Source organism: Miniopterus schreibersii (genome assembly GCF_964146895.1).
Source record: "Miniopterus schreibersii genome assembly, chromosome: 19".
In the NCBI taxonomy this organism is placed as follows: Eukaryota; Metazoa; Chordata; class Mammalia; order Chiroptera; family Miniopteridae; genus Miniopterus; species Miniopterus schreibersii.
This window is the reverse complement of record NC_138119.1, coordinates 4685606-4710741: the sequence shown is the minus strand read 5'-3', so window position 1 is coordinate 4710741 and position 25136 is coordinate 4685606. Positions and strand designations below refer to the sequence as shown.

Here is a 25136-nt window from a genome sequence, read left to right as displayed (position 1 = left end):
AGAAGATAGTACTCAAATCCTGGTCTCTCCACTCCTGGTTCCCCACTGGACTTTAAAAAAATCAATCCTTTACTTGTATCCCAAGCTCCTATTTTGGGAGAATGAATTCCAAATAAATAGCGTTTCGTGAGACAGACTGATAAATACTTGGTCATTGACCAGAGAACCAATGTCTGCCTTGATTTAATGAATAAAAACTTTAACTCCCTGTCCCCTTTCCCCTTGCTTATAGACCACTGATTATGTTATTGCAGCATTTGGGGTGGCTTAGCTCTCACAGAGCTTCCTGCCTTCAGAATCATCACTGAATTTCTCTCAATGAGAAGCATCCATTCTGTTCCAGCAGAGGCTCCAGGACAAGCCCACTCCCACACTTATTCGAATATATTTAACAATGAGGCTTTTCTCTTTCTGCACAGAACAGGACACACAGTGAGGACAGTGCATGAAAACCAGGTCTGTTGTCACAACTAAGAATACCAAGGGCAGGCACAGAGCGTGAAGGCCAGCTGTGCACATGGATGGAGCCGATTTCTCAGAAGCTACGGCCTTGAAGCAGCAGGAGGATTTCCCTTACGAGGCAGGTTTCTCCCAAACTGAGCTATATGATGATTACAATTTTTCCTCAGAAAATCACATCCTGAATGTGTCAGGTCAAATGATTTCAATGGTAGAGGACCCTCAAGAAAAGGCCACACATGAAGAGACGTGCAGAAACGCAGACAGGGCCCTGACTCTGGATAAAATGACTGAAAATGCTGTCCAGAAAAAATATGATCATAAAGAGCAAAGATGCCCCCCAAATCTTCGTATCCCAGCTAGTAAAGGAAACTTTTCAAAGTCAAACCTTTCTGATATTTTACAGCCTCATCTTTCCAAAGAAGACTTTTTAAAAGGCCAAGGCATTCACTGTGAAACTCTCCCAGAGACCCCTAGGACTGACTGTCTTGACGAAGCCATTGTTAAAGATATTATTGTGCATTATGTTGAGAGATCGTGGCTAAAAGAGCCAACCTCGGAACTCACTGACACACTCAGCCCCCAAAAGGATGATGAAGGTGTCAGTGAGCCGAGCTGTTCGCCAACTGCGACAGGAAGAAACGCCTCTGAGTTAGAAAAGCCAGCGGCTGCTAAAGACAGCAGCCATCCCAAAAGTTCCAGCTTTTTAACTAAAACCAAGAGTCCAAGTGATAAATGGAAAGGCTGCCAAGTGCAAAAACTGCAGACAGAAAAAACAGGACCAGGCCACAGGTTCAAATATGACCAAGTCCATTACAGGTTCTCTGATCTCTCTAATGTTGCTCCCAAAGTGAAAATCCCTAAAATGAACATGACTGTCCAACCACTTCCAATAGACAAGCAAGTCAGCTTTTCTCCTGAACTGAGAGCTAGGTTAGCTCTTGTGCAAGATATCTTAGGGAGCGTGTCTAGGTGGAACTGTGTTGAGGAAGGAGAGCAGAAAAAGAAGACCATGGACCCTTCACAGCAGGTGGAGGTAAGTGAACTCGCCTCCAGGAAGCACAGACACGGGGCCCCACTTGTCTGTATCAGCTCGGGTCACTGGGAGGTGGTCAAAACCCAGTTCCGGTTAGGAGGTTCCAAGTTCTAGTTCTGACCGAGTACTGTGACCTCTCATAAGCCCAGTGGGTGCCCTCGTGAGAAGCAGCAGGGGCTGGACTGACAACATGTCATAGAATAAAATATAAACTCTTCAGCCAGGAATTTGAGTCCCCCCCCCTTTTTTTACTTTATCTTACCCTTTGAAACTGAGCCCCGCTCCCCCAGGAGCCACCCCGTTACCTGGCTGGTCCCCGCCCCCTCCTCAGGCCCTGCACACTCTGAACTCCTGCCTCACGGGGGAGACCCCACCTCTGCTCATCCAAGACCTGCTGGTTTGCATGGCCTTAATTCTCCGTGGGCCATGGGACTTTTCAGAAACCCCCAGCCACAGTCAGGCTCCTCTCCTCTGGCAGTGGGAGTCTCAAGTCAGGTGTCGGGTTTTTCTCTAGTCCTTTCAGGTTGGAGAACAGGACTCCATAGGCTCCATATCCATCGAATCAAGACATTCATGATATTCAGTCTAATGTGACCATGACTGTTTAGGTCTGGGCACTGGAATGTTTCTGAGCTTTGTGCATTGTGAATGACAGGCAGCCCCTCAAGGTGAATCACTCTGGAACTTAAACTCCTATCCAGCCAGCCTGTGGTGAACCGAAAGGGACATGTCCTGGTAAAAATCACTATCTTGACACACATTTTGGAACTTAATGCAAACTATTTCATATTCTCTAGAGCTTGGCTGCCATGAGTTTGGTGTTCATGAGAGCAACAGACTTGGTGACAAGACTACAGTGGTCCCTGCCCTCCTAGAGCTTGTGGTCTAGTTTTAGGAGAAATGCTTGCGTGTTCCACATACTAGCATCAGACATGATAGTAGACACAGCTAAGGGTACGCAGTGCTCACCACGTGCCTGAGACTAAGTACTTAACGTTTAATCCTCATAAGGACCCAGTGAGGTAGGTCCTGTTACTGTCCCCATTTTACTGGTGAGGAATTGAGGGTTCCAGTGCTAATTGTCCTGGGTCACCCAGCAGTTAAGGGTCAAAGGGTGATTCAGCCTTGGCATCAGGGTTCCAGCTGTTGACACAACCCCAGGCTGCCTCCGAGGACCAGAACCCATCAGGCTGTTCTGAATAATGGTGTCACTGGTCAGCATCAACAATGACGCTTTGTTATCCTTTCATTATGCAGATAGAGCCTGAGACGCATACCCGCCAAGAACATCTCACAGGTACTAGTGTTTTTCAACCTCTTTCATTTAGATACACATTTCGAAATCTTTTTTTTTTTTTTTTAATAGCAAATGGTGGCGGTTGCCACCGACTTCTGTTTTCAGGATTTATAAATCTGCAGTGAACTTGAGATGAACGGTAGCCGAAACTTATTCTTTCTTACATAGGAACAGAATCCGAGGCAAGCCTCTTTAAGTTGTCATCGACCCCTCAGAAAGACCCTTCTTTGAGTTCCTCTTACATCTTCCAGAAGATATCCCAAGGGGAAAATATGTGTCAGAAGTTAAAAGAACAGACCATTCGGCTAAAGACTAAAGTAATCCCTCTAAAGCTTATTATGAACAGTAGAAGTAACCAAATTCAAACATGAGACACCATGCCACTCATGAAACATTGAATTTTTTTCATTGCAGGTGCAGGAATTTTCTGAAAGCCTCGCACAGGACACTCCCTGCTATGAGCAAGACGAGAGGCTGGTAATAAATTGTCCAGTTTTTAAATCTTTCTTAGGGAATCTGACACGGGTAAATATGACGACTTCCTAGCACCATGTTTTTTCTGCACTGAGGGGAGTGGAAACGTTCTGGGGGAATGTTTTGCTGAAGATTACAGATAGCAATCTTGTCTTCATCTTTCCATAGCCCAATGGTCCCCAGAGGCCTGGCCTTGTGTCCTACATATATCACGCCCTTAGTAATTAATGCTAAATTGAATTGAATTAAGATCCTTGATAACATACTTCAAGCTTGTTATATGCTAACTATTTAGTACAGAATTGTGTTAACGTTTAACTTACGCTATTTCCTCTTTTCCCTTCACCCCGTCTTCCCATCACACCACTCACCTTCCCAACATGCTAAGGCTCAGGTCTCATTGATTATTTGAGGTCAGGGCTTCATGTTACAGGGGCTAAAGAGACTAGAATTCTAATTCTGTACATGCTCAGCTCTCTCTCTTTCTCAGGGGATTTATTACTTATGGCTGATTTCTGTTTTTCTTCACCAGCCACCCCATAATGAATCTGAGACCAGGGAAGGTCCAAGAGACAAGCGCACCAGCTGTGTAAAGGGTTACAGAGCCCACCCAGAGCTGACAGGTCCCAAGGGTTGTAGTTTATAAGGACTGCCAATATCTGGAAACTCAAAATATAAAACTTTGAAAACTTAAAATTGATCTTGAAGCTGTGCTTTTCATATAAAAATCTTTGGGTTTCACAGACAAAAACCAGCAGCCGAGAAGAGACTCATTCTGTCCGCTAGAGCAAGGCACTTTAGAAGGCTTCCTGAAAGTGACTTCTGTGCTGGGTATTGTAGGAGGAACCTGGATAAGCTTGGCAGAGCAGGGGGCCAAAGGGTGTTCCAGGAAAAGGAACTAGCAGGTGCAATGGCCCAGGGACAGGAGAGTGTGAGGAACTGCGTGGCACTGCAACCGACCAGATGGAGCTTAGGTGCACGTGGTGAAAGGACGGGGTGAGGAAGGCAGACGGGCTGCGTCGTGAAAGCCCTTACATCATGCTGAGGAGCTGAGACCTCAGCCTGAGGCCGAGTCACGGGAACACACTGAAGGGTTTAAAGTTAGGAGAAGGCGAGCACCCTCAGGGCAAGACTGTAGGAACAGAGACTGGCTAGGAAGCCATATCCAGGGAACAGCTTATGAGGACCTGAAGCAAGGCTGGCAATGAGGATGAGAAGGGGACAAGTCTAAGGGTTTAAGGAAGTGGTGACAGATAGAAAGGGGTGAGTAAAGGAAGGGAGGAGGCTTGGATGAATTTCAGATTGGGCAACCAAGGTCAGGAATGAAAGCGGAGGATCCAGTTCCTAATGGGCGTGGGAGGCAGGCAGCAGGCAAGTTTGGTGTGGGACATTTTGAGCTCCCTGTAGGACATCCAATTGGAGAGGTCCAGTAGGCAATTAGAGCAATAGATCTGGACCTCAGAGGGCTTGTTTAGGCCAGAAATGAAAATTTGGGTATAGTTGTGGGTTGAAGCTATGGGGTATGAGATTGCCCAGGCAAACACACAGAGGAAGCAGTGAAGTCCAAGGTTAGAATCATGGGAACCAGAAACCAGAGGCCCACCAAGACGACCTATGAGGAGGGACTCAAAAGGTCAAGGCAGACCTGTAAGGGCCAGGGCTGTAGACACCAAGAGAAAAGAGGGTTTTAAGAAGTGGGGAGTGGGCCACACCATGATGTTCAAGGGAGGAAGGAAAGGAAGATATGCATTGGGCTTGGCAACCCAGAGGTCAGGAGGGACCTTGGCAAGCCCAGTTTCAACAAACTGGTGGGTCCAGGGAAGCCAGATTGCAGGAGTTAAGGAGTAGATAATCAAGGCAATCTCCAAAAACCCAGGCTTTCAGGAACTGCAAGAACATAGAATTTTAAAGGACCAAGCAAAGCACAGGGAACTGGTTCAAGGCCTCGATGCAGGACGTTTCTTCTTGGTGTTAGAAGACATGTGGGGATTCGTGTTGGGATGGAAAGGAGAGGAAAGGTGACTCCTGATAGTGTCAGCCTTGGTCTGAGAATTCCAGGCCCCTTTGGTTTGGAATTGGGAGATGGCCAGACAGGACCAACAGTAACCTTCTCAGCATGAGCAGCACAACATAGTAGAAAGCATTTTGATTATGGAGCAGCCATCATCAGTTCTACATTTTGGTTGTATGACCTTAGACATGTAGCATGTCTTCCCATCTCAGAGTCGTTAGGAGAATTGCACAAGGAACATTTATAGCTAGGAAATTGTGTCCTGTCTTCTTCTGAGATATAACATGATTCAAAATCCAAGGTCCTAAATTACAACTTATAATTGGCTTTCTTCTCTCTCTCTTTCCTTTGAACACCTAATTCTTTCTCATGGCTTTAACGTCATTTTTGTTACCAATTCCTCAGTTACTAGTCCTGACTTCTCATCTGTATCTCCAAATGTCTGTGTCTTCACTTGGATGGCCCACTCTCACTGAAAATTCCCCCTCGTCTAACACTGTAGAATTTGTTGATATTGATAACCTTCATTCAAAGTTGTAAGCCTTTCCAAATTTCTCATGCTAATCAGTGCTTTCACGTTCTGCCCATCTCTTAAGCTAGAGCCCTGAGCACTGTCTGTGAGATTTACAGAATCGGTTGGCGGCCTGGCAGGGAACTAGGTGGCCTGCTCCAGTGGAGTAATCGCGGAGTGTTTAATAAGGCATCATTTAACAACAGTGTGGGCAAGGTTAAGGGAAACCAATGAGCAATGGAAAGCACGTCATGGAAACAATGGAGCAGAAGAGACTAGGAGAGTAGCTGTAGGAGTAGCTGATAAGCTCTGTGATTCTTGGTAGAGACACACTCAGTCCGCGACGATACAGGCAGGAGGAAATCAGGGAAACAAAGACCCCTACCTCATCCGTCTTCAGTTCCTCCCTCCTGTCAATGCCGTCCACGGAAGGTCAACCTCCTGGGTGGGCCACGAAGGATGGAGGATGGATGTAGGGGGAGAAATAGAAAACATCTACCATACTTGCCCTTTTCTATACCCAACAGCCAATGTGTTTCAAAACTTGCTTATTCATTTTTAATAATAAGAATTAATGATAACTACCCTCTATTGAGTATGTGATATGCTCCTGACACTGTATTAGCTCATTTAATTTTCACAATATGAGAAAATGGAAGTGTAGACTTCAAGTTCACTAAAATCACACAATTAGTAAGTGACAGTGTCTGAACTTAAACCCTGGTTTCGTCTGATCCTTTGATCCCACCATGCAATATTCTTGCCCTTGGGAATCTCTCCCCAATTCATCCTTCCCTCTCCACTTTCATGAATACTGCCCAGTCCAGGCCCTCCTGAGCATCCTTCAAGCCTGACTTGAGTCTCACTTCTTCCATTGAGCCATAGCAAAGTGTACTCCGATCCACGCTCTCTTTTCCCAACTGGAATAAAGTCCCTGAGACCAGGAACTGTGCCTGTTAGAATTTTTGGATCTCTCAGACTTTCAGCCCAGGGCCAGACGTAGGCAGTGCTCAGGGAATGTTCAGTGACTGGGCTGCAGGGCTTAAGCCTCTAAACTTCAAGACAAGCCACTGACCCACACGGTTTACACATTCACCTGTGTGAGGCTGCATGTGGTGACATGGCGACGTCTGCAAAACCCATTTGAAGCTTGTGGCTAAACTTCCAGCTGTTTCTTCCCCATCTCACTAAGTGCCACAGACTCAAACCCAAGTCCTCTAAACCCAGTTCCTATGTAAGATCTATGTGGCATCAGACATACTTCGTAGAGCTCCGATTTCCTCCTCTATAAAACAAGGATAATAAACTCTACTTTGCAGCAACTACAACCCTGATGCATAGATTAAATAAGATAATGAATGGGAATGTGCTCTAGAAGTGGAAAATCATTCTACAAATGTGCAGGATTATTAGTGTTGTGTTGAGGAAGTCCAGAGGCCTGTGAGGGGGTTCTGGGAGAGAATCAGAAAAAACTGAACCTCTCAGCTTTGTGCTATGAGGGTGGTGTGAATGTTGAGAGGGCTCCTGTCTGTATTTTAGATGTCAGACTCAGAAACAAGCAGTGGCCAGAAGGATGGTGGCTTTGTTTTGACACTGCTGCAGGGTTCACCCTCGTGGGTTCTGGGAAAAACAACTCCACGCACAGGGTTACATGTGACTGATTCCAGCGACTTCTCGGCTTCAGGTGCTGGAGAAACTGCAGGCACATCTGGAACTGCTGGAGCAGGAGTTTGTGGCCAACAAGGAGAAGCATCTGACTCTGGAGCAGCAGGTCCACAAGCATGAATCCCCAGCTGTCAATGACTTTGACCCAGAAAGGTCAGGTTTATACTGAGAGAGGTGGGAGGGTCCGAGAAGAGATCTCCTTCAGGTGGGATTCTGAGGTGGCTACTGGTTCAATGCCAGGAGAGCCACTGAAGGTTCAGATATGTCAAGGGTCAGTAAAAGCCACACCACCAATGAACAGCTGTCACCCCATGTGACAGATAGTAAAGAATTCCCACTATGGTAAGGTCCCATGATAGGTGATGACCCAGGTGGAGAGACAATTGCACTGCCATCTTGCATTTCATTGGATGTTATTATAATTGGTTCTGAGATCCAGAAGGGCCCAAGAAAACCCTAGAAGGGCTCTCCGTCTAGCCCCAGAGGGCGTTCACCTCTCCACACTCCTCTGGCCTCTCCTTCACTCCACTCTGCCTTTATTTCTCCTGCCTGGTTCTTCTCTCTCTCTTTCTCCCCTTCATCTACAGACAATTCCAAAGGGGCAGTGGGCACAAGAGGATGGGTCAGGTTGGTTAATGTTGGGGTGAGGGACCCACAAATCCTGATAGAGGGAAACGTTAAAACTTAAAGTCAAGTGATTCCTGAGTTAATCCACATTAGAACCTTGGATGCACGCTCACACTGAAGTTTCCAGCTGGCCGTTTTTATGGCACCATGATCGTCTCTCTTTCCAATCCAAATAGTTTTAAGACGTATTCCAGGAATCGAGGGTAGAATTGTTTCCATATAACTTCCTGCTATGAATTAAAAGAACCCATTTAGTGGGCTTAATATTTGTAAGGTCAGCTCTTTCTATTCACAGAACTTTAATACGAATCATCCTTCATGCCAAAATATTTTAATGGTTTATATTTTAGCACTTGCATCCTAAGGCACTTTCCCCAAAGTGCAGTTTTACTTTTTCAAAATGAATGAGCCCTCTGTCTACTGCTATTTCAATACTCAGTAATTAGACAGCAAGGATGGGGTTTTAATATTTATTTTCCCCCAAAGCTTTTTTAGGGGGGGAGGAGGCATCCACATGCTTTCCCTATTTGTTTAAAAATGAACAGAGTAAGGATATTTATTTTCCAAGGAATCCCACTTGTTGGCAGGAGTTTTAAAGTCAGGCCTCTGTGCACATTAAGACCGAAGTTATGCAATCGATGCCTTATTTATATCCCAGTTACACCCACACTGTGCCTGGCCCCGGCATATACCAAGAGAGTTTCAGCTGCAATTATATCCCATATGCAGGAGCAGCTTTCAATGCTGGGGCATGGAAAGACCCAGCCTCTCCCCAAACTCTGTGAAGCCACCTCAGAGCAGGCAAAGCTGCTCAGTCAAGGCTGGTCCTTTTGCTCTCACGTGGCAGAACCCCATGCAACCCTCGAGGTGCTGGTATGCTGAGAACCTTCTAAGTGTTGAAACCAAAGGCCATTGCAGGTAGCTTTCTGTAGGGGAGAGAATTCTGCAAAATCATTGACTAATCAATTTTGGAAGTCAACTGTTATGCTCTTACAAAAACCTTCTTCTTATTGCCTTTAAAAAGCAAGCTGCAAACGTAACTGCTTGGATTTCATGCATCTCATTTGTCAGAACGTTGTCTGGAAGTTGCCTGAGTCTTTCACACACCAACACCTGAAGCCAAGAAGCCAAGAAACGGGGTTCTACCTCCACCAAGCTCTGATACTATCGTCTTCTGCTTTACAGAAAAGATCAGATTCCCTCAAAAATATATTTTCTTCATTTCCAAACCTGCACATTTTCACATACATCCTTTGCTTCACTCACTCTCCAACCTCCTCAGCCTCATCGCTTCCCACAACCTGCGACCTGCCTCATCATTTCTCTTCCTTTAAATTTTCAGTCCCTCCTTGCCCCCTTCTGCACTCTCTTCTGCCTGCCAGGGTAGAACACACTTCCCTGTATTTTATTTGGTTTCTCGTGCTTAGATCTTTGTCCCACCACTTACTGAATAGGCCAGTCTTTCACCACTGGTGGAAAAAGCCACTGTGATCATATATGAAATCGCCATGGGTATATGGGGCTGGTCCGCTCCATCCCACTGGTCCAGGTTTCTGTTCCTGTATCAACCACACAGTTATAAATTACTATAGTTTAGTAGAGATTTTGAAATGTTTCCTTCTTTTTCAAAAACGTTCCTTAGTTATTCTTGCACTCTCCTATTAAAACTCTGTAACTAGTGAACCAGATTTCCTTAAATTCCATTAGAATTTTGCTCAGGATCATTTGAATTTACAGATTAATTCGGGAAGAGTTAAAACTTTTGGGATGAGTATATCCGGCCCAGGGGCATGTTTTCTTCAAGTAGACTTTACCCAGTTTTTTGTTAAAGTTGAGACAATGAAAGTACAGAAAGATTACGGGTTTACCCAAGGATACACAGCTAATAAGTAACAAAACGAGAATCAGAGCTCGAGCCTTTGGAGACTAAACACAGGATGCTGTCAGGGCAGGTCTCCATCATGGGTCCTTTATGAAGACAGGCCACATTAATAACATAGAGCAACGCTCCGTTCAAGAGCTGCTGCTCCTAGCTAGAATGTTGACTGCATACCCACCCTACAAGATGCCTGTCCTTGTTTGTTTACTCAGAGAAGTGGAAGGTGGAATCTTCCAGTTGGAGATGCTACCTGAAGGCGTTGAAGGGAAGATGGATGAAGGCAAACACAGCTCAGCTGGCTCTCCTCCCGTGAGTCCTCCAGCCGTCCCGGGTGACCTGCCATCCGCATCCTCTCCACCCTCAGATGAGGTAATGCAGCAGACCAATTCCACGCCAGGAAACACGGCTCCTGTGCATTTATAGGATAGAATTCACCAAATCACAAAACTCTTAATAGTTCATGAAAATTTAACTTCCCAAAGTCCCATATTATTTACAATGCAACTAGCTTATAAAAACTAGAAGCTATTTCAAGTGCTGGCTTTTGAAATCTCTGATTAGTTTAGGCTGTAACAACACAGTGTAAGCTGACAAACTGCTGAAGAGCTTTTTTTCTGGGCGAGCAGTAACATTTCTGTGGGTCGTGCCGGGAAGAAATGATGTTTCCTCCTAACGGTCTGGTGCTCGCTCTTCTAGATAGAGCGACAAGCGGTGCAGGAACCAATTCCATGAATCCTCATCTGCGTTTTCTCTCTCCCAAGTTAACTTATTTTGGACTGTCCACAGAGGCAAGATTAGGAACTCCAATCCAGCACCACTGTCTTTCTACACTTTGTTTCTGTAGCCTCAACTATCAGAACATTTCAGAATGAAGTAAAATTCTGAGAAACTGAATCATCTGTCTCCCTGTGTGACCTTGTTGGGTTGCTTAAATTCTCTGGGCCTCCACTTACTCATCATTAAAATGGGGACAATGGGCCAGGATAGTGGGGAGGGATAAGGAGGCGTGGGAGAAGCAGCTGGCACAGTGAGCAATCAACAGATGCTTGTTTTTTTAAAATAAAAAACATGGAAACCCTCCCCAAAACGGACAAAAGATATGAACTAAAGAATCACAAGTAGGGAACACAACAAATAAGCACATAGGGAAACATTTACCTCCTTTACCGAAAGAGGAAACGCTAATTAATGCAGGTGCCACCCCCCCTTAGTAAGTTAACAAGAGCATTTTCAACTGATACTCCCTGATGCAGAGGAAGGTGTGGTCACTGAGTGGCCCACATTGTTGGTGGCTGTGTAATTCGCACTTTTGTGGAAAGCAATTTGGCAGTTAGTTCCTGTCATCACACAAACATGCTCACAACCTTTGACCCAGATGTTTCCTAAGGAAGTAATTCAAAGACACAGAAAGCTATCTGCACAATGCATTGTTTATACTGGTGAGAAAAGTATGTTTATTTTCTGTTCACCTAAAGGGTAAAACCATCGTAAGAAATACACGCTGGGTGGTGTCAGCCCTTTCAGGCCAGTGGTGTCATTTTTTTGTGTGTTAAACAATAATCTCCGCCTCTAGATAGTCCCTAAACCTTGTTTAATTCTTAGTTGACAGTATTGCTCTACCAGTGGTCAGATGGACAGATTTAAAATTATCTTCTACAATCTGTTCATCCTCTGGTGGAGCTTGGGGTAATGTGAAACCAAAGGATATGAAAAAGGAGAGAGTATCCTCTCACCTGGAAACTAGGTTTAAAATCTGCTTGGAGGAAAGAAGTCAGCTGTGCTGAAGGTTCTTTCTCTAAGCCCTGGGCCTACAGCACAGGCCCCTCTAAGTGAGGCATCAGAACCTAGCAGCCCTGCAGTGGTGAGTTCAGCTGAGCCTGGCTGCTTGCTGGGCTGTGCTGTGTGAGCAGCCAGGGAATGAGTCACTTCCTCAGTCACAGCCACATCTGTGTGTGCTTTGTGGTGCAGGAGGACCCCCAAGACACCTCCGGAAGGCAGGAACGTGCAGGGACAACCAGTCGGAGCTGTGCCATCTGCCACCGGGTCCTCAAATGGTGAGGGTTTCTGGCTGCTAAACTCCCAGGGTGGGAGCCGGGCTTGGGATAATGACTCCAGTGAGAGTGGGCGTCAGCTCGCTGACTGGGTGCCAGAGCCACTGGCCCAGTTACAGAACCGCAGACCTCAGGGCTGGGCACATAGCCCAGCTTCCCTCCCAATTTATAAGTCCCTGTAGCTGTGGTTCTCTACTGGGGACGGCATCAAAGTCACCAGGGAGATTTTAAATCATGCACAGGCCTCAGTCCCACCTACACTGTCAGCCTTGCCAGGGGTGGAGCCCTGGGAGGAATTCTTGTTCTCAATCTCTCCCGGGTGATTCTGATGAGCCCCCTTGGTTAAGAATCATGGCTACAGCACACGGAGGGTGGCTTGTCCTGTAGGCTCCTTTAAACATTGCCCAGATGGACTACTGTTACACACCACTGTGCACTAGCTCCCCACCACTGCTCTCCTGGGATTAGTGAAATCTTCCCTGTTGGGTTCCCCCTTTGACCCCTGGTCCCACCAGAAATAAACCTTATCCCACATCTTGGGGCTTGCTTCTCCCCATTACTCAGCAAGAAATCGTCAAGGTAATAAGCTGTAAAATCAGATATAAAATCCTAAGGAGAAATCCATGTTTTAGAAACACTCGTTGGAGCCTTTGTTAGCCCATGTGGATTCAGGATCATTTATTTGAAGCTTCTATCAGTTACTGAGAGGCACCATCTCCAAGGTCAGGGGCACCAAGGACTGGGGCCAAAGCACAGCTAATTTACCTTTGGAAGGTTACGGGTCAAGGAGGGAGGAGCTGTTTGGCAGCCACTATTACACCTACGTAATGGACACTAATAGAAGCAGACGAGCTCTGAAAGACTGAGGTTCCTGTTAGAAAGCATTCCCCCAACGGGAAGGGGCACTTGTCACAAGTTTCCACTGAGTTTCTGCCCCCCCCCAAGAAGACACAGCATAGTGTTTGTGCTGACATTCACCCAGTGACATTCACCCAGTGTCATCTGGCATGGCTTAAGACTTTAAACCAACACACCAGTCATCAGCCCTGACTCTAAATACAGGGGGCACTGATGTGCTTACTACGTTCTAGCCATCCCAGCACTACCATTTTTATTTATTGAATTAAAATCTAGATTCTGTATTTTTTTAAAGGTCTTACTAATAATAATAAAAATATTTTACATTTAAAAAAGATTTTCATTAAACACTCGAGGTACTAAATGTTTCTCTTCCAAACTCCTAGTGTAGACCCTGGAGGGACCAATGTCCTAGACTAAACTTACTCTTCTATGATGGACAGATGGAGAGAAAAGTACAACTAAGTATAAAATCAGACCTAACGGTGACCTTCTGCTGGGGAGTGGTGAGATGGACATGATTTATAAATGGAAATCTTGGTCAATGACATAATCCCTGAGGAGTAACGTTTGCTCAGAGGGTTACTCTTTGCTCTTTTAGAAAATTAGGTCTCTCAGGTGGTTGTGTTCTTTATGAAGCTTGCTGATGGACATGTTTGCAGGGTATTTGCAGGGTGGTGTGTGTGTGTGTGTGTGTGTATGTATATATATATATATGCACACAAATGCTACATGTAAATACTTATCCCTTTGTGTTGTTTCTGCAACAGAACTTTGGATGTAAGCCACTAAAACTGTCTTCTCAAGCAGCTTGCCCTCAGTTGTTATGTTTGGCAGATTTCAGCACACAGAGACATTTCAAAGAGGCAGAAAAAGAAAGTTGTGCTGGATGGAACTCACTTGAGAGCGAGCCAAGTTTCCCACGTTGGAGAGCAGATGTTCAAGGGCCCCAGGGGAGGAGGGTGGAGACAGAAAATGAGGTGTGAGGAAATGTGACTCAGGAGGAGGGAAAGGCCTGGCTTCTCAGCCCCAACCCCACAAATCCAGGCAGAGCGAGACCTGTATGCATTTGCTCAGCAGCGCTCCAGGCTCACACCCCTCCCTTCTCTGGGATCAGTCTCATCCTGTCTCCCCGGCTTGGTCCAGGATACTATGGGCATGGTGCCCTCCCCACTAGGAATGAGGAACTTCCCCCAGGGGCTATTGCTGAACCCCACGGGCTGAGCAAGTGCTTTAAGAGTTGTTATTAGGATTTCTTTGGGGAGTCAGAATTTCGGTGGAGGTGGTAGGCTGAAGCAAGACAGGTCAGAGGAAGCGGCTGGTAAATGACAATTGTAAGGCATCTTTCTGATGCCCCCTGGTGGCCTCGACAGATAAAGTTAAGCCCAGATGCCCCCCTAGCCTCTAGCCCCGTAAACACGGGACAAAATCCACTTTGTGGACTAGGGATTCCTTCCATTTGTACTTATAGAGTAGAAGCCATGTGACCCATACTGACATACAGCATGGCTTCTAATAAGAACTGATTCTGAAACATGAATATGAAAGAAACTCCAAATGTTATTCCAAACTCAAATTTCTATAGTGCACATGTATGTGTGATGATTAGATATTATCCTCTGGGGAACAAAACAGATTTACTTTTAATGTTTGGTAACTATGTTCTTACCTGGCCAAATTGTGCAGGGTAGCACTTCTCATGGGGAAGCTCAAACAGGCAGGCAGAGGGTCCCCTGGGTGCAGGACAACATGCCACTGCTATATCGTCCAGGCTCTGACGTAGGAAACTTGACGCTTCAGCTTTACCAACACTCACTGTTAGAAGTCTACTGAAGATTTATGGAATCTAATGCACCTGTTTTAGGAAGCAAACTGTGGAGATGAAAGGCCCCCGGAGGATCAACTGTGGGAGGCTCCCCACTGCCCTTCAAGAACAGGCACGGCACCCAGATTCACTTCTCAGTAAGTTGAGGGACCTGAAGCTGTCTGTGTTTGCTCCGTCTTCAGGGTCCCTATCTGTGGGGCCTGCTCATGGTGGGTGCCAGCTTGCCACCTGCCACTCCAAATAGCATTGCCTAGGCTGAGGTGTTGCATGCTTTTTTTTTTTTTCAAACTGTAAAGAATTAAAAACTAAACAATTTAACTAAGATGTGGTCAAGTAAGGTGAAAGTGCCAACACCTGTCTCTGGTGGCGTCGCAGGCCTGCATGCACTCAGGTGTGTGCCATCACCCTTCCAGCGGGATCCACAATGTGCTCCTATAAGCTTACCCGCCATATGAGAGCTGCTACCAACTTGTCCATACACATGTCAGGGAAGCAAAGAAAGTCAGAGCTGAGAGGAGACCCAGAGAGCATAGTGCATGGAATCCAATGATTTTTAGTCATAGGAGTCTTTCTCCAAGATAATGTAAGCAGAGAAACATCCCCTGGCAGAACTGCCCTGGGTGGGGAAGAGGTAGGGCTGAGGCGTGTCCGCTCAGGCAGCTGCTGAGCATGAAAATCACCCGTTTATATCTGAGGAACCCAGGGCCAGAGAGCTAACAAGGACTATGTTCAGAGAGCCTACATTTGTTCATAGAGCCTGTTAGCCAAGAGCCTTTCCCCAACTCACTGTTCTACGTCACATTCAGTTCTATTTCTTCTCTGTAATAATGACAGGTTTCACTGATTGAACACTTACTATACCAGATGCTGTAAGAGTAGAGCTTTTCCATGTGTGGTCAGAAGGCCTCTGGGAGTCCCTGAGACCCTTACAGGGGACCACAAGGTCCTGTCTTTTCTAGCTATATATAGGGTGTCCCCCCCAAAATGTATATACTTTAACAGCTGAAAGCTCAATATTGAAAATGAAATATATTTTAATAAGCACTGCCTTTATAATTATTCAAAGTGTATGTATACATTTCTGGGAGGACACCCTATATCTGTGCAAGGCCAATATTACCACAGATTGAACAGAGATGCAGCTATGGAATCCAGCTGCCTTCTATTAAGCCAGATGTTCAAGATACTTGCCAAGACATAAGACATGCAACTCTTCTAATTTTTTTATTTTCAGAAAGTTAGTTTTTGTTTAAAAAATGTTTTGTTAATATGAAATGGATTGTCACTTTTAAATGATATAATAAGTAAAATATTTTTAAACACCTCAATTAAAAACCCAGGACTGACCATTCAGTCTTGGAAAGATCTGAGTGATTCTGTACAAGCAAAAATGATGTAAAATTTATGTATAGATATTTCTTTACCCCTCCCTCTTCAGCTGACTGAAAGGAGCTCTTCTCCAACATGGGGAGATTTCACCACAGGTATATAAAAGGACATATAAATTTTATATAGAGAACAGATGTTCTCTAGGGTCCTCAATTTTATGAGTGTAAAAGGGTTCTGAAATCAGAAGTTTGAGAACTGTTGACATAGTGTATGTAATTTAACTGTCACAAAACCCCTGTAAGGTAGGAATCATAACCTTTAGAAATAAGGAAGTGAAGGCTCCAGAGAATTAAGTAACTTGCCAGGGTCAAAGAGGTGGTATAGCAGTTATCTGCTCGGTAACAAAGGATCCCAAAACTTAATGGCTCAAAACATTTACTATCCAGTTTCTCTGGGTCAGGAATTTGGGAGCAGCTTACCTGGGTAGTTTGGGCTTGGCATCTCTCACGAGGCTGCAGTCAAGGTGGTGGCCAGCATTGATGTCATCTGAAGCCTTGACCGGGGCTGAGAATCTGTTTCCAAGATAGCCACTCACACGGCCATTGGCTGCTTATGTCATTAAGACATGGTAGCCAGCTTCCCCCAAAGCAAGTGATCCAAGAGAATGAGACTGGACACGTCAACATCCTTTATGACCTGGTTTTGGGAGTTATACACTATCACTGCCACTTTATTCTCTGTTTAAAGCGAGTCACTAAATCCAGCCCACCTACTGAACATGTCAGAGACTATGTGGACCTATGTCCAACCATCCAGCTAAGGGGCAGAGCTAGGCCTCAAATTCAGGCCTGTTGGAATCTCTCTCTCCTTTTAAAATTTACCTTTATTGCTGAAAGTATTACAGATATTCCCCTTCCCCCCCCATTGATCCTCTCCACCCTACACAAGCCAGCCCCCACCAGGCCTTCACCACACTATTGTCTGTGTCCATGGGTTATGCATATATGCATATAAGTTCTTTGGTTAATCTTTCCCTCCCCATCCTCCACCCCCCACGCCTGCCTTCCACCTGAATCTCTTGCTCTTTTCACTGTGCAACACAACCTTCCCAGGTAAGTCCCTGTCCTCTATTTGTAATTTCCTTGTGTTCAGGATCCAGAAGGCATTCAATAACTATGGACTGAGTGAGATTTAGGGAAGAAAGAAACCCTTCTAGAGCTCCTTCCATTTGTGACTTATACTTCGACATATAAAGTTAGAAATGAGTGTACTCATGGATGCAGCGAGGCTGGTAGCATTGGCAGAGGCTTGGTCCCCTGGCTTCTCCTCTCCTGGAGCTGAGACGCTGCTTGGACAACCAAGCCTGCCATGCTCATCTGCGTGGCCCAGGCTCCCACATTCTGGCCTCACCTGGAGAGTTCCACTGCCCACAGCCTGCCGAATAATTTCTAGACCTGCACCAGACACACATTCTCCCCACCACTAGCCTCTCCCCATCTCATAGCACTGATGAGGGCAAAGGTATAATTCAGGTTCCCACATGGGTTCATGAACTGACGTGGGAGGAAACCATCTTTCCAATGGCCTGGGTGACAAAACACGAGCTCAAGGCCATAGCAAGGGCTGAGAAGAGAATGTGGATCTACTGGGGCAAATTTGGAAAAGTGACTCCAAATGCAAGATTGTCTGATAATTCAGAGGGCCAAATTCTCACAGATCCACCTATTCTGCAGACTTTTACTAAGTACCCACAGGTGCAAGGCAAATCAAGGCTTTCTTATCAGAACTGTTACTTATCGGAACATCTGTGTCAGAAAGGGATCACGAATGTCACTCCAGGCTGGCAACTCCCCTGGGTAACACAGATGGGGAGTTAAACACTGTGGTGTCCAATGCGGACCTTGCACAGTTATATCTTTGCTCACCACGCCACATTTTATGACTGTAATTAAGAAACTCACACTTCTTTTGTGTGACTTGGGTTTTTTCAGGTCCCGATACAGGACTCAGCTGCTCTTCTGCTGCTGGCACTGGGCTGCAGAGCAAGATATGTGAGACCTGCGGCACTAAGGTTCCTAACTCCCCAAGAGGCTGCCATAAAGAACCACTTAAAGGTCAGGGTGACAGGGAGGCCTCAAAAGAAGGCAGCAGTGGGGACAGCAATGGTCCCAGGCAATGAGTCATATTTTTAATCTTTCCTTGTTAGAATTTCATTACAGATACAACACCCCGGGACAGACTTACTTAAATCATAGCGAAGGAATTACCTTTGTCCAGCTCTTTTTAAATGAAAATAATTCTTCCCCTTGTAAGTACATCTCTGCATGATCCCACCTTTGTAAACAACTGAGTCTCTCTCCTGGGCCTGGGAGACCCACATCACCCCGGCCACGCCTTCCACTCAGGGGGGGCCCTGCCCTTTCCAGTCTGCTACCCAGGTGTCCAGCCTGACATCTGGATGGCAGAGGCTAGGCGGAGCTGGGAGATATGAAATCCTAGCAGTAAAGGACTTTGAAAGTTATTAAGTACTATACCAGTGCAATCTGGTAACAAATCATAAATATTTGCTGAGCAATGATCAATCAAGTAATTGCCACTGCTATTACTCAGGAGTGGCAAAAGCTTTAAACAGGTCCCCATTAACAAGTCAGCGTGTAAAGAAATAGGCTATTTTTGCACTCCTTAAACATCGTTGCTCAATGCAAAATTTTGCTTAGGAAAAAATTAAAATCTCACAAACATTTGTTTATAAAGATAAGACACAGCTCCTCCCTCCCCAGAAGTTTACAATCTATTGCGAGAAAGGAAAAGTTCATGGCAGAATGTGGTAAGTGCTAAGAGTAGTTGGAGTATGCTAAGAGAACAGAGGAGGGAAGGAAATGCTCCGTTTTGCCTCTGGACAGCCTTGCCTGGCTCTCCGACACCTTTTCCTCAAGGGTGAAGTCCTACCTTCAGAGCTTTCTCTCCCTCTCTGGGGACAGGGCAGGGAAAATGTTTCTTACCTTTCACAGCTGCGCATGGTTAAGGCTAAAGGATGTCATTGACCCGACTGGCCTCAGTTGCCAAATCCTCCAGTTGGATGGATTATCAAGGTGACAGTTAATGACTCTGCAGAAGCAACATGGCAGCTTTCTTTACTATTCCTTGGTCTTTGGGTCCATAGCTCATGAGACCTGTTATTCCAATATCCGGATGAGGCAAGTAGCTGAGTCATGTGAAATGTGATCTTGAACTCCATCTTTAAACGTATAGTGGCCAAGGGGGTAGAAGTCACAGGGAGGCATTATTTGCTCAGTGTTAAAAAAGAACCTTCCAGAAACTGCAGCGAACAGAAAATGGTGTGGGCTGTCGTGGGAGGTCGTGAACCCCTCTGTACACTGGTAGACAGGAGATCTGGAAGGAGAAAGGGGAGGAGAGAGGACTAGGGGTGACTTTAACACATGTATCTTCTCTGTTTAGTCTGTTTTCTAGAATTGTCTTAGTGATTTACTTGTTAGTTTCTGACTCCTAGAACCCTTGCTCCTAAAGTTGGAGGGGAATTCAGGAATCCAATTGGGTCAACCTCTGAGAAGAGATTATTCCTCCATTTTCAGATGAAGGAGTTGAGCCCAGAAAAGTTAGACAACATGCCCAGGTCTCCACAGCTAGTGCCCAGGGAACCTAGACTCCTGGTCTCCTGTCTGCTAATAAAACTTTTTTTTTTTTTTAATGTATCTTTATTGATTTCAGAGAGAGGAAGAGAGAGGGGGAGAGAGAAACATCAATGATGAGAGAGTCATTGATCGGCTGCCTCCTGCACGCCCCCTGCTGGGGATTGAGCCCAAACCCCGAGCATGTGCCCTGACCAGGAATCAAACCAGAATCTCCTGGATCACAGACCAATGTTCAACCTCTGAGCCATGCCAGCCAGGCAATAAAACTACTTTTAAAAATTGAATTTCTTTTCCTGAATTCTTTGACTTCAGAATACTCAACAGAAAGTTCCTTGCACTCTATCTTCTCCAGTTTTCTTATTAAATTTTAATTAAATACCTCATTCACACATTAAAGTTCAGGAATTGATACCCACATACCCACCATTTGGGGATTATTTCTGATGCTCTGAATTTAATCACAGTTAACATTTTTCAGCTTGTTCAAAACCAAACTGGATCTATTCCCAGAGAGCAAATTCAAAATCCTCTCAAGATGAGCATGAGCCCATACCAGGAAAGTAAGTATTCTTTTATTAGTAGTAATGATAACAAAAATGGCTACCCACTGGTTGGGTGCATACTGTGTGCTTAGTGCATTAAATTACCTGCCCAAGATCATCTAGATCTTAAGTGTAGAGACAGGATTCAAACCCAAGTCTGGCTAGGCCTTCAATCATTCGTTTATTCACTAGTTGTATGTACCAAAGAAATAATGCTTAGTGGAAGGAATCTCAAGCCAGGGGAAGATATGAGGATGGCTCCATAGCCCACCTGTCAAGCAAGGTTTTGTGGCACTCCTTGGGGCCACTACTCAGGGTTGTGCAAGGCGTAACTCCAGGCAGTGCCCTTCACGCAGACTTAGTAAAATAAACTGAGTATGCAGGGCATGACCTGAACTGCACAGTGGCCCTGGACCCCTCCCTCACCCAAGGCAGACTCAGGACCATCACTGAGACTCAGTGCCATGGGAAGGGAGCCTGGTTACTTAGAGGGGCTGCTTTTATTTCTCTACTGCTGCTGCCTCCTTTCTGTGTCAGTTCTCACTGGCATTGGAATGAGCTCAACCCCAAGTGTCTACATTGGTCAGATTGGTATGTACCTGTTTGACCCCAAAACAATGAAAACGGAATAAAAACCTCTTTGGAGTTTTGCCTCTTTCTGTGCCAACAGAAAAGGAGACGAGTTCTGGGAGGAAATCCCCTTTGTGGTCATGGGAACCACCTTTTTCTGCAGCTTAGCTGTGGTCAGCCACCAGGGCACTGTGAGAGCTGCAGCAGGCAGAGGGGGCCTGACTCCACCACAGTACTCACAGGGCCCATTGCGCCAGAGCTGAGCGTGGCGCCTCACATGAGTGTCGGTGTGCTTTTCCTTTCCAGAAAAAACCTTAAGGCTCCCATGACCTCCCATTCAGACCTGGCTGCATCCTCAGCCCATTTCCACTCCTGCAGGATTTCTGGAAGCAAATCCCTAAGCAACATTAGCAGTGTTGAAGAAACAAAATCTGAGGTAAGGACTCAGAAAAACATTCTAGAATCCTTGCAGCTTGTAAGCTTGGGCTTGCTGACCACAAAACTGATGGCTTTTAAATTATTACAGTATGGAGCATCCAAAAATGCTCTGCTAAAATGTAAAGACACAAGGCCTGAGCAGCCACGTGGTGTTACCCTTAAACTGGTTCCAAGGGGAACTTCCTGGAGAATGTGTTTGGTGGGCGGTGCCTCAGCTACAGGATCCCCTGGCTGCTCACAAGTCTGTTCCAGTGACAATGGGGTTAGAGCTGCCAGCCACATCCTATTTTCGAATCAGTAACTCGAATCCCAGGCCACTTTCAAGTGCTTCAACATGCATGCGCTGTATCCCTGCCCTCTCAGTGGTTATGTCCCTAAGTTAATCCCCTTCAGCGGCCCCCAAGAGCTTTTCTTCTTTCTCAGATCTCTTTCTCTACAGTGGGGAAATGGCCCAGCAGGTTGCCAACCTCACCCTCTGATTCATGTTTATTAGTCACAGGTCGGTCTTTTTTATGTCCCTTGCCCTAAAAAATATCTTCCATCTCTGACTGGTTTCCTAGGAAACCAACCTTCAGAAACAGAAACAGAAACAGACCAGGTGGAAAAAACAGAAACAGACTGGGTGGAAAAAGAGCACTCCAAATTCTACCTCGTAGTGTTTGATGAGAGAACCAACTGACAGGAACAGTGGCAAATTTATGTAACTAAAATGTGCGCATTTCTCCCTTGTAGGGTTTAAACTCGTCTCTGGACCATGCCCTAAGAACAGCAATAGTTTTGAAAGAAACTACTGATCAAATGATCAGAACTATTGCAGAAGACCTCGCCAAGCTACAGAGACGGAGGAATCAACTGAAATACTAGTCTGACGCAAGGCAACTGAGAACTTAAAAAAAAAAGGCAAAGAAAACTTAATCTTCCCTCTAAAATGTGTTACTTATTACACAATTTAGGAGGATGAATTTCTAGAGAAAATGCCAATATCATAAGAAATGGGGACCACAAAGTACTTAAATGAGAAAAAAGGGACCTCTGATTCTTAAAATGAAATCAATAAGTATTTATTTTACTTTTTTTTTTTTTTTAAATATATCTTTATTGATTTTAGAAAGGAGAAGGAGAGAGAGAGATAGAAACATCAATGATGAGAGAGTCATTGATTGGCTGCCTAGCCTGCAACTGGGCATGTGCCCTGACTGGGAATTGAACCCCGATTGCCTGGATTTTAGGTCGATGCTCAACCGGCCGGGCAACAAGTATTTATTTTAAAAGAAATGTTATTCCTTTTAAAAGGAAGCAAAACAATATACATTTATAGTTATTAGCATGGCAAAAAAAAAATTAGTTTTGAAAACCCAGTGTCAATGAGGCTGGGGGAGACAGGTTCTGACACTGCTGGTGGAAGTATAAATTGGTGCAAATTCTACCAAATTTTACATGCACCTGACCTGGAGCAATCCCACCACTAGCTGTTTACCTCACAGGTGACTCACACAGGCCATGGTACGTGAGGGGGGATGGCCATGCAGCCCAGATGGGAACAGCCCCAACTGGAACTAACCTAAAACCCTATGTGGCCATTAGTAAACAAAGACAGTCATACAACTAATACTCTGCAGCTGCTGAAAAGAATGAGGGAGGTCGATCGGCAAGACTGAAAAAATGGCACGATGCCTGATAATACCCATGTGTGATCTTTTGTGTATGTTTTCAAGGGGAAGACATACTTTCTGGAAAGTACACAAAAACACTGAGTGGACCCTCAGGGAGTAGAACAGGGAGTTTTATGGGGAAGTGGAGTATCTTTACTTTCTGTACTGTATAAAATCCTTACAAAATGCTCAGAAATTATTTGATGAAAGCTGTCTTGAAGTCAGAAATGTCCTAAAATGATAGCCCTAGCTCTAGGTTCATGAAATTTGGGACAAAAGTGAAGGCATTTCATTACAACTATATACCCTATGTACCCCATGAAATTTATACCATTTCATGCAGAATGTCAGAGTAAGGTTAGGAGTTTTCCTTTAAGAATGATTTATACCTCCTTAATGACAGAGGAGCAAATTATTGCTTCTTTCCCTCTTTCCTGAGGCCTCCATTCACTCCGAATACTCAAAAAATGGGTTCCCATCCCCAGAGCTGTGCTCAGTGGGAGAAGAGCTGAATCTATTCCCACGCTGAGGATTTTTGTGGTGACCATGGCAGCTGCTGTTTGACTAGCTGACTGGAGAATGGGTTATTTTTAACTTTGGGGCTTGGAAATTGGTTTCGGGTGCCTTGGGAGAGAGAAAGCAGAGGCAAGACTCAAGACTCTTCTGACTTTGTGGCTAAGTTTACTATAGGCTGTGGCACTGTGAGGAAGATAGTGAAGACTGGCAGTAGTATTTCAGAGAAATACTGTGTATGTGTTAAGAGGCTTCCAGATTCATCACAGACCTAAATTTCATCACAGCCTGAGAACCTGTCCCCAAACTTAAAATCACGCAATTCTCTGGCTTGAAGTGTTCTTAAACAATTCAGTAGCTCTTTACCTTTTTGGAGTTCAATCCTCTTGAAAATGTGATGAAACTTGTGGCATCTCCCTCCTGTATGCTCCACTCTCCCATGGAAAAATCAACTTATAAACATGCACCCAATTTTTAAAAGTCCACAGACACCTGAAGCAAATCCATGGCACTCCGGTTAGAAAGGACTTCCATAAATGATGTTCCTAATCCCTCGAACTGACCTTTAGAGAAACTACTACAGTCATTTTTTACTTAAAAATACAATCCACCTCTGCTTTACTAAACCATATTCTAAACATAATTTTACATCTCCTTGATGATTGAGGATCATTATAACAATCACTGCAACATGACTCATCCCAGGAAAAGAAGTAGGGCAACCTCCTTAAGGCATCTGGAAAAATGCTGGACAGGCTCTGATTTACAAAGACAACATTATATTTACTGATTCTGTAGCCTTGGCTGTCTCCTCCCTCATGCAACTTCTTTGTGTCAACGCTGATAGACCTCTCTTCTAATTCTGCTGCAGGAATAAACCAGAAAAACAAGCTTGTTAAGAAACTGTGATTGTATCTCCAAATGCTGAGTCACAGGCTCAGGACCGCTGAGGGCAGAGGTGGTGTAAACACAGCTGGCAGCTTCCACAGCACAGAGGCCTCTGTGCTTGCTTCCTGCTTGAGGTGCCAGGACCAAGACAGCAGGGTGAGGGGGGACTGCTCGTAGAATGCTGTCACCTCTTTAGAAGTGACATCCACTTTAGTTAACTACCAGAGTATACTAATGATAAATCATCCTTTTATCATTTGTTTCTACTGTAATCTTGTTAATGAATTATTTAAAATAGACCTAATTCATACCAAATATGAATATATACTTGTCTATATTTAATACCCAAAAATGTTTGGTAGTAGAAATTTACTGAGGAGGAAGACATTTCTTGCTCCTTTGATTTTAAAAGAAATATGCCTGCATCCCGATGGGAGTCACGAAGGGAACCAGACACCTACACCACTGATTTACAAACACATCTACAAAATAAACTGCCAGGACCTGGGCCCTGTGGGCCAGATCCAAAACTTTTTGTATGTTGTGAACTACTGATATTTTTCTTTGTTTTTGTGACTATGGCTGAGCAATGTGAATCCACTGTACTTTACATTACTTTTTTAAAAAGTCAGTGGGTTATCTTGGTGGGAAGATTATTGTGCATTTCTTTCTTCTTTCTAACTCCTTGGCTTAGAACTTTTAAACTTCCTAACTTCTCTCATCTCTCCCCCGCAAAACAAAGATACATTTTTGTAACTATGTATTTATTTTCTCTTAGAATGTTCATGATTATTTTTGGTTTTCCAATTTAAACATATATGATTTCAGAGTTATATAAAATTGTGTTCTTTAGAAGTA

At 44.8% G+C, this 25136-nt stretch overlaps 1 protein-coding gene across 1 annotated transcript; it reads left to right on the top strand.

The window, feature by feature from the left end:
- Positions 1–517: 517 nt before the first annotated feature.
- AKNAD1 (AKNA domain containing 1) lies at positions 518–22089 on the top strand (the record flags this gene model as incomplete). The annotated part of the gene is made up of 13 exons (XM_081121867.1): positions 518–1495; positions 2753–2792; positions 2961–3109; positions 3207–3269; positions 7473–7606; positions 10172–10328; positions 11928–12013; positions 14733–14902; positions 18014–18136; positions 18229–18330; positions 20154–20235; positions 21094–21223; positions 21958–22089. 13 exons carry the CDS (start codon positions 518–520, stop codon positions 22087–22089), a joined length of 2346 nt encoding a protein of 781 aa, XP_080977993.1.
- Positions 22090–25136: the final 3047 nt, after the last annotated feature.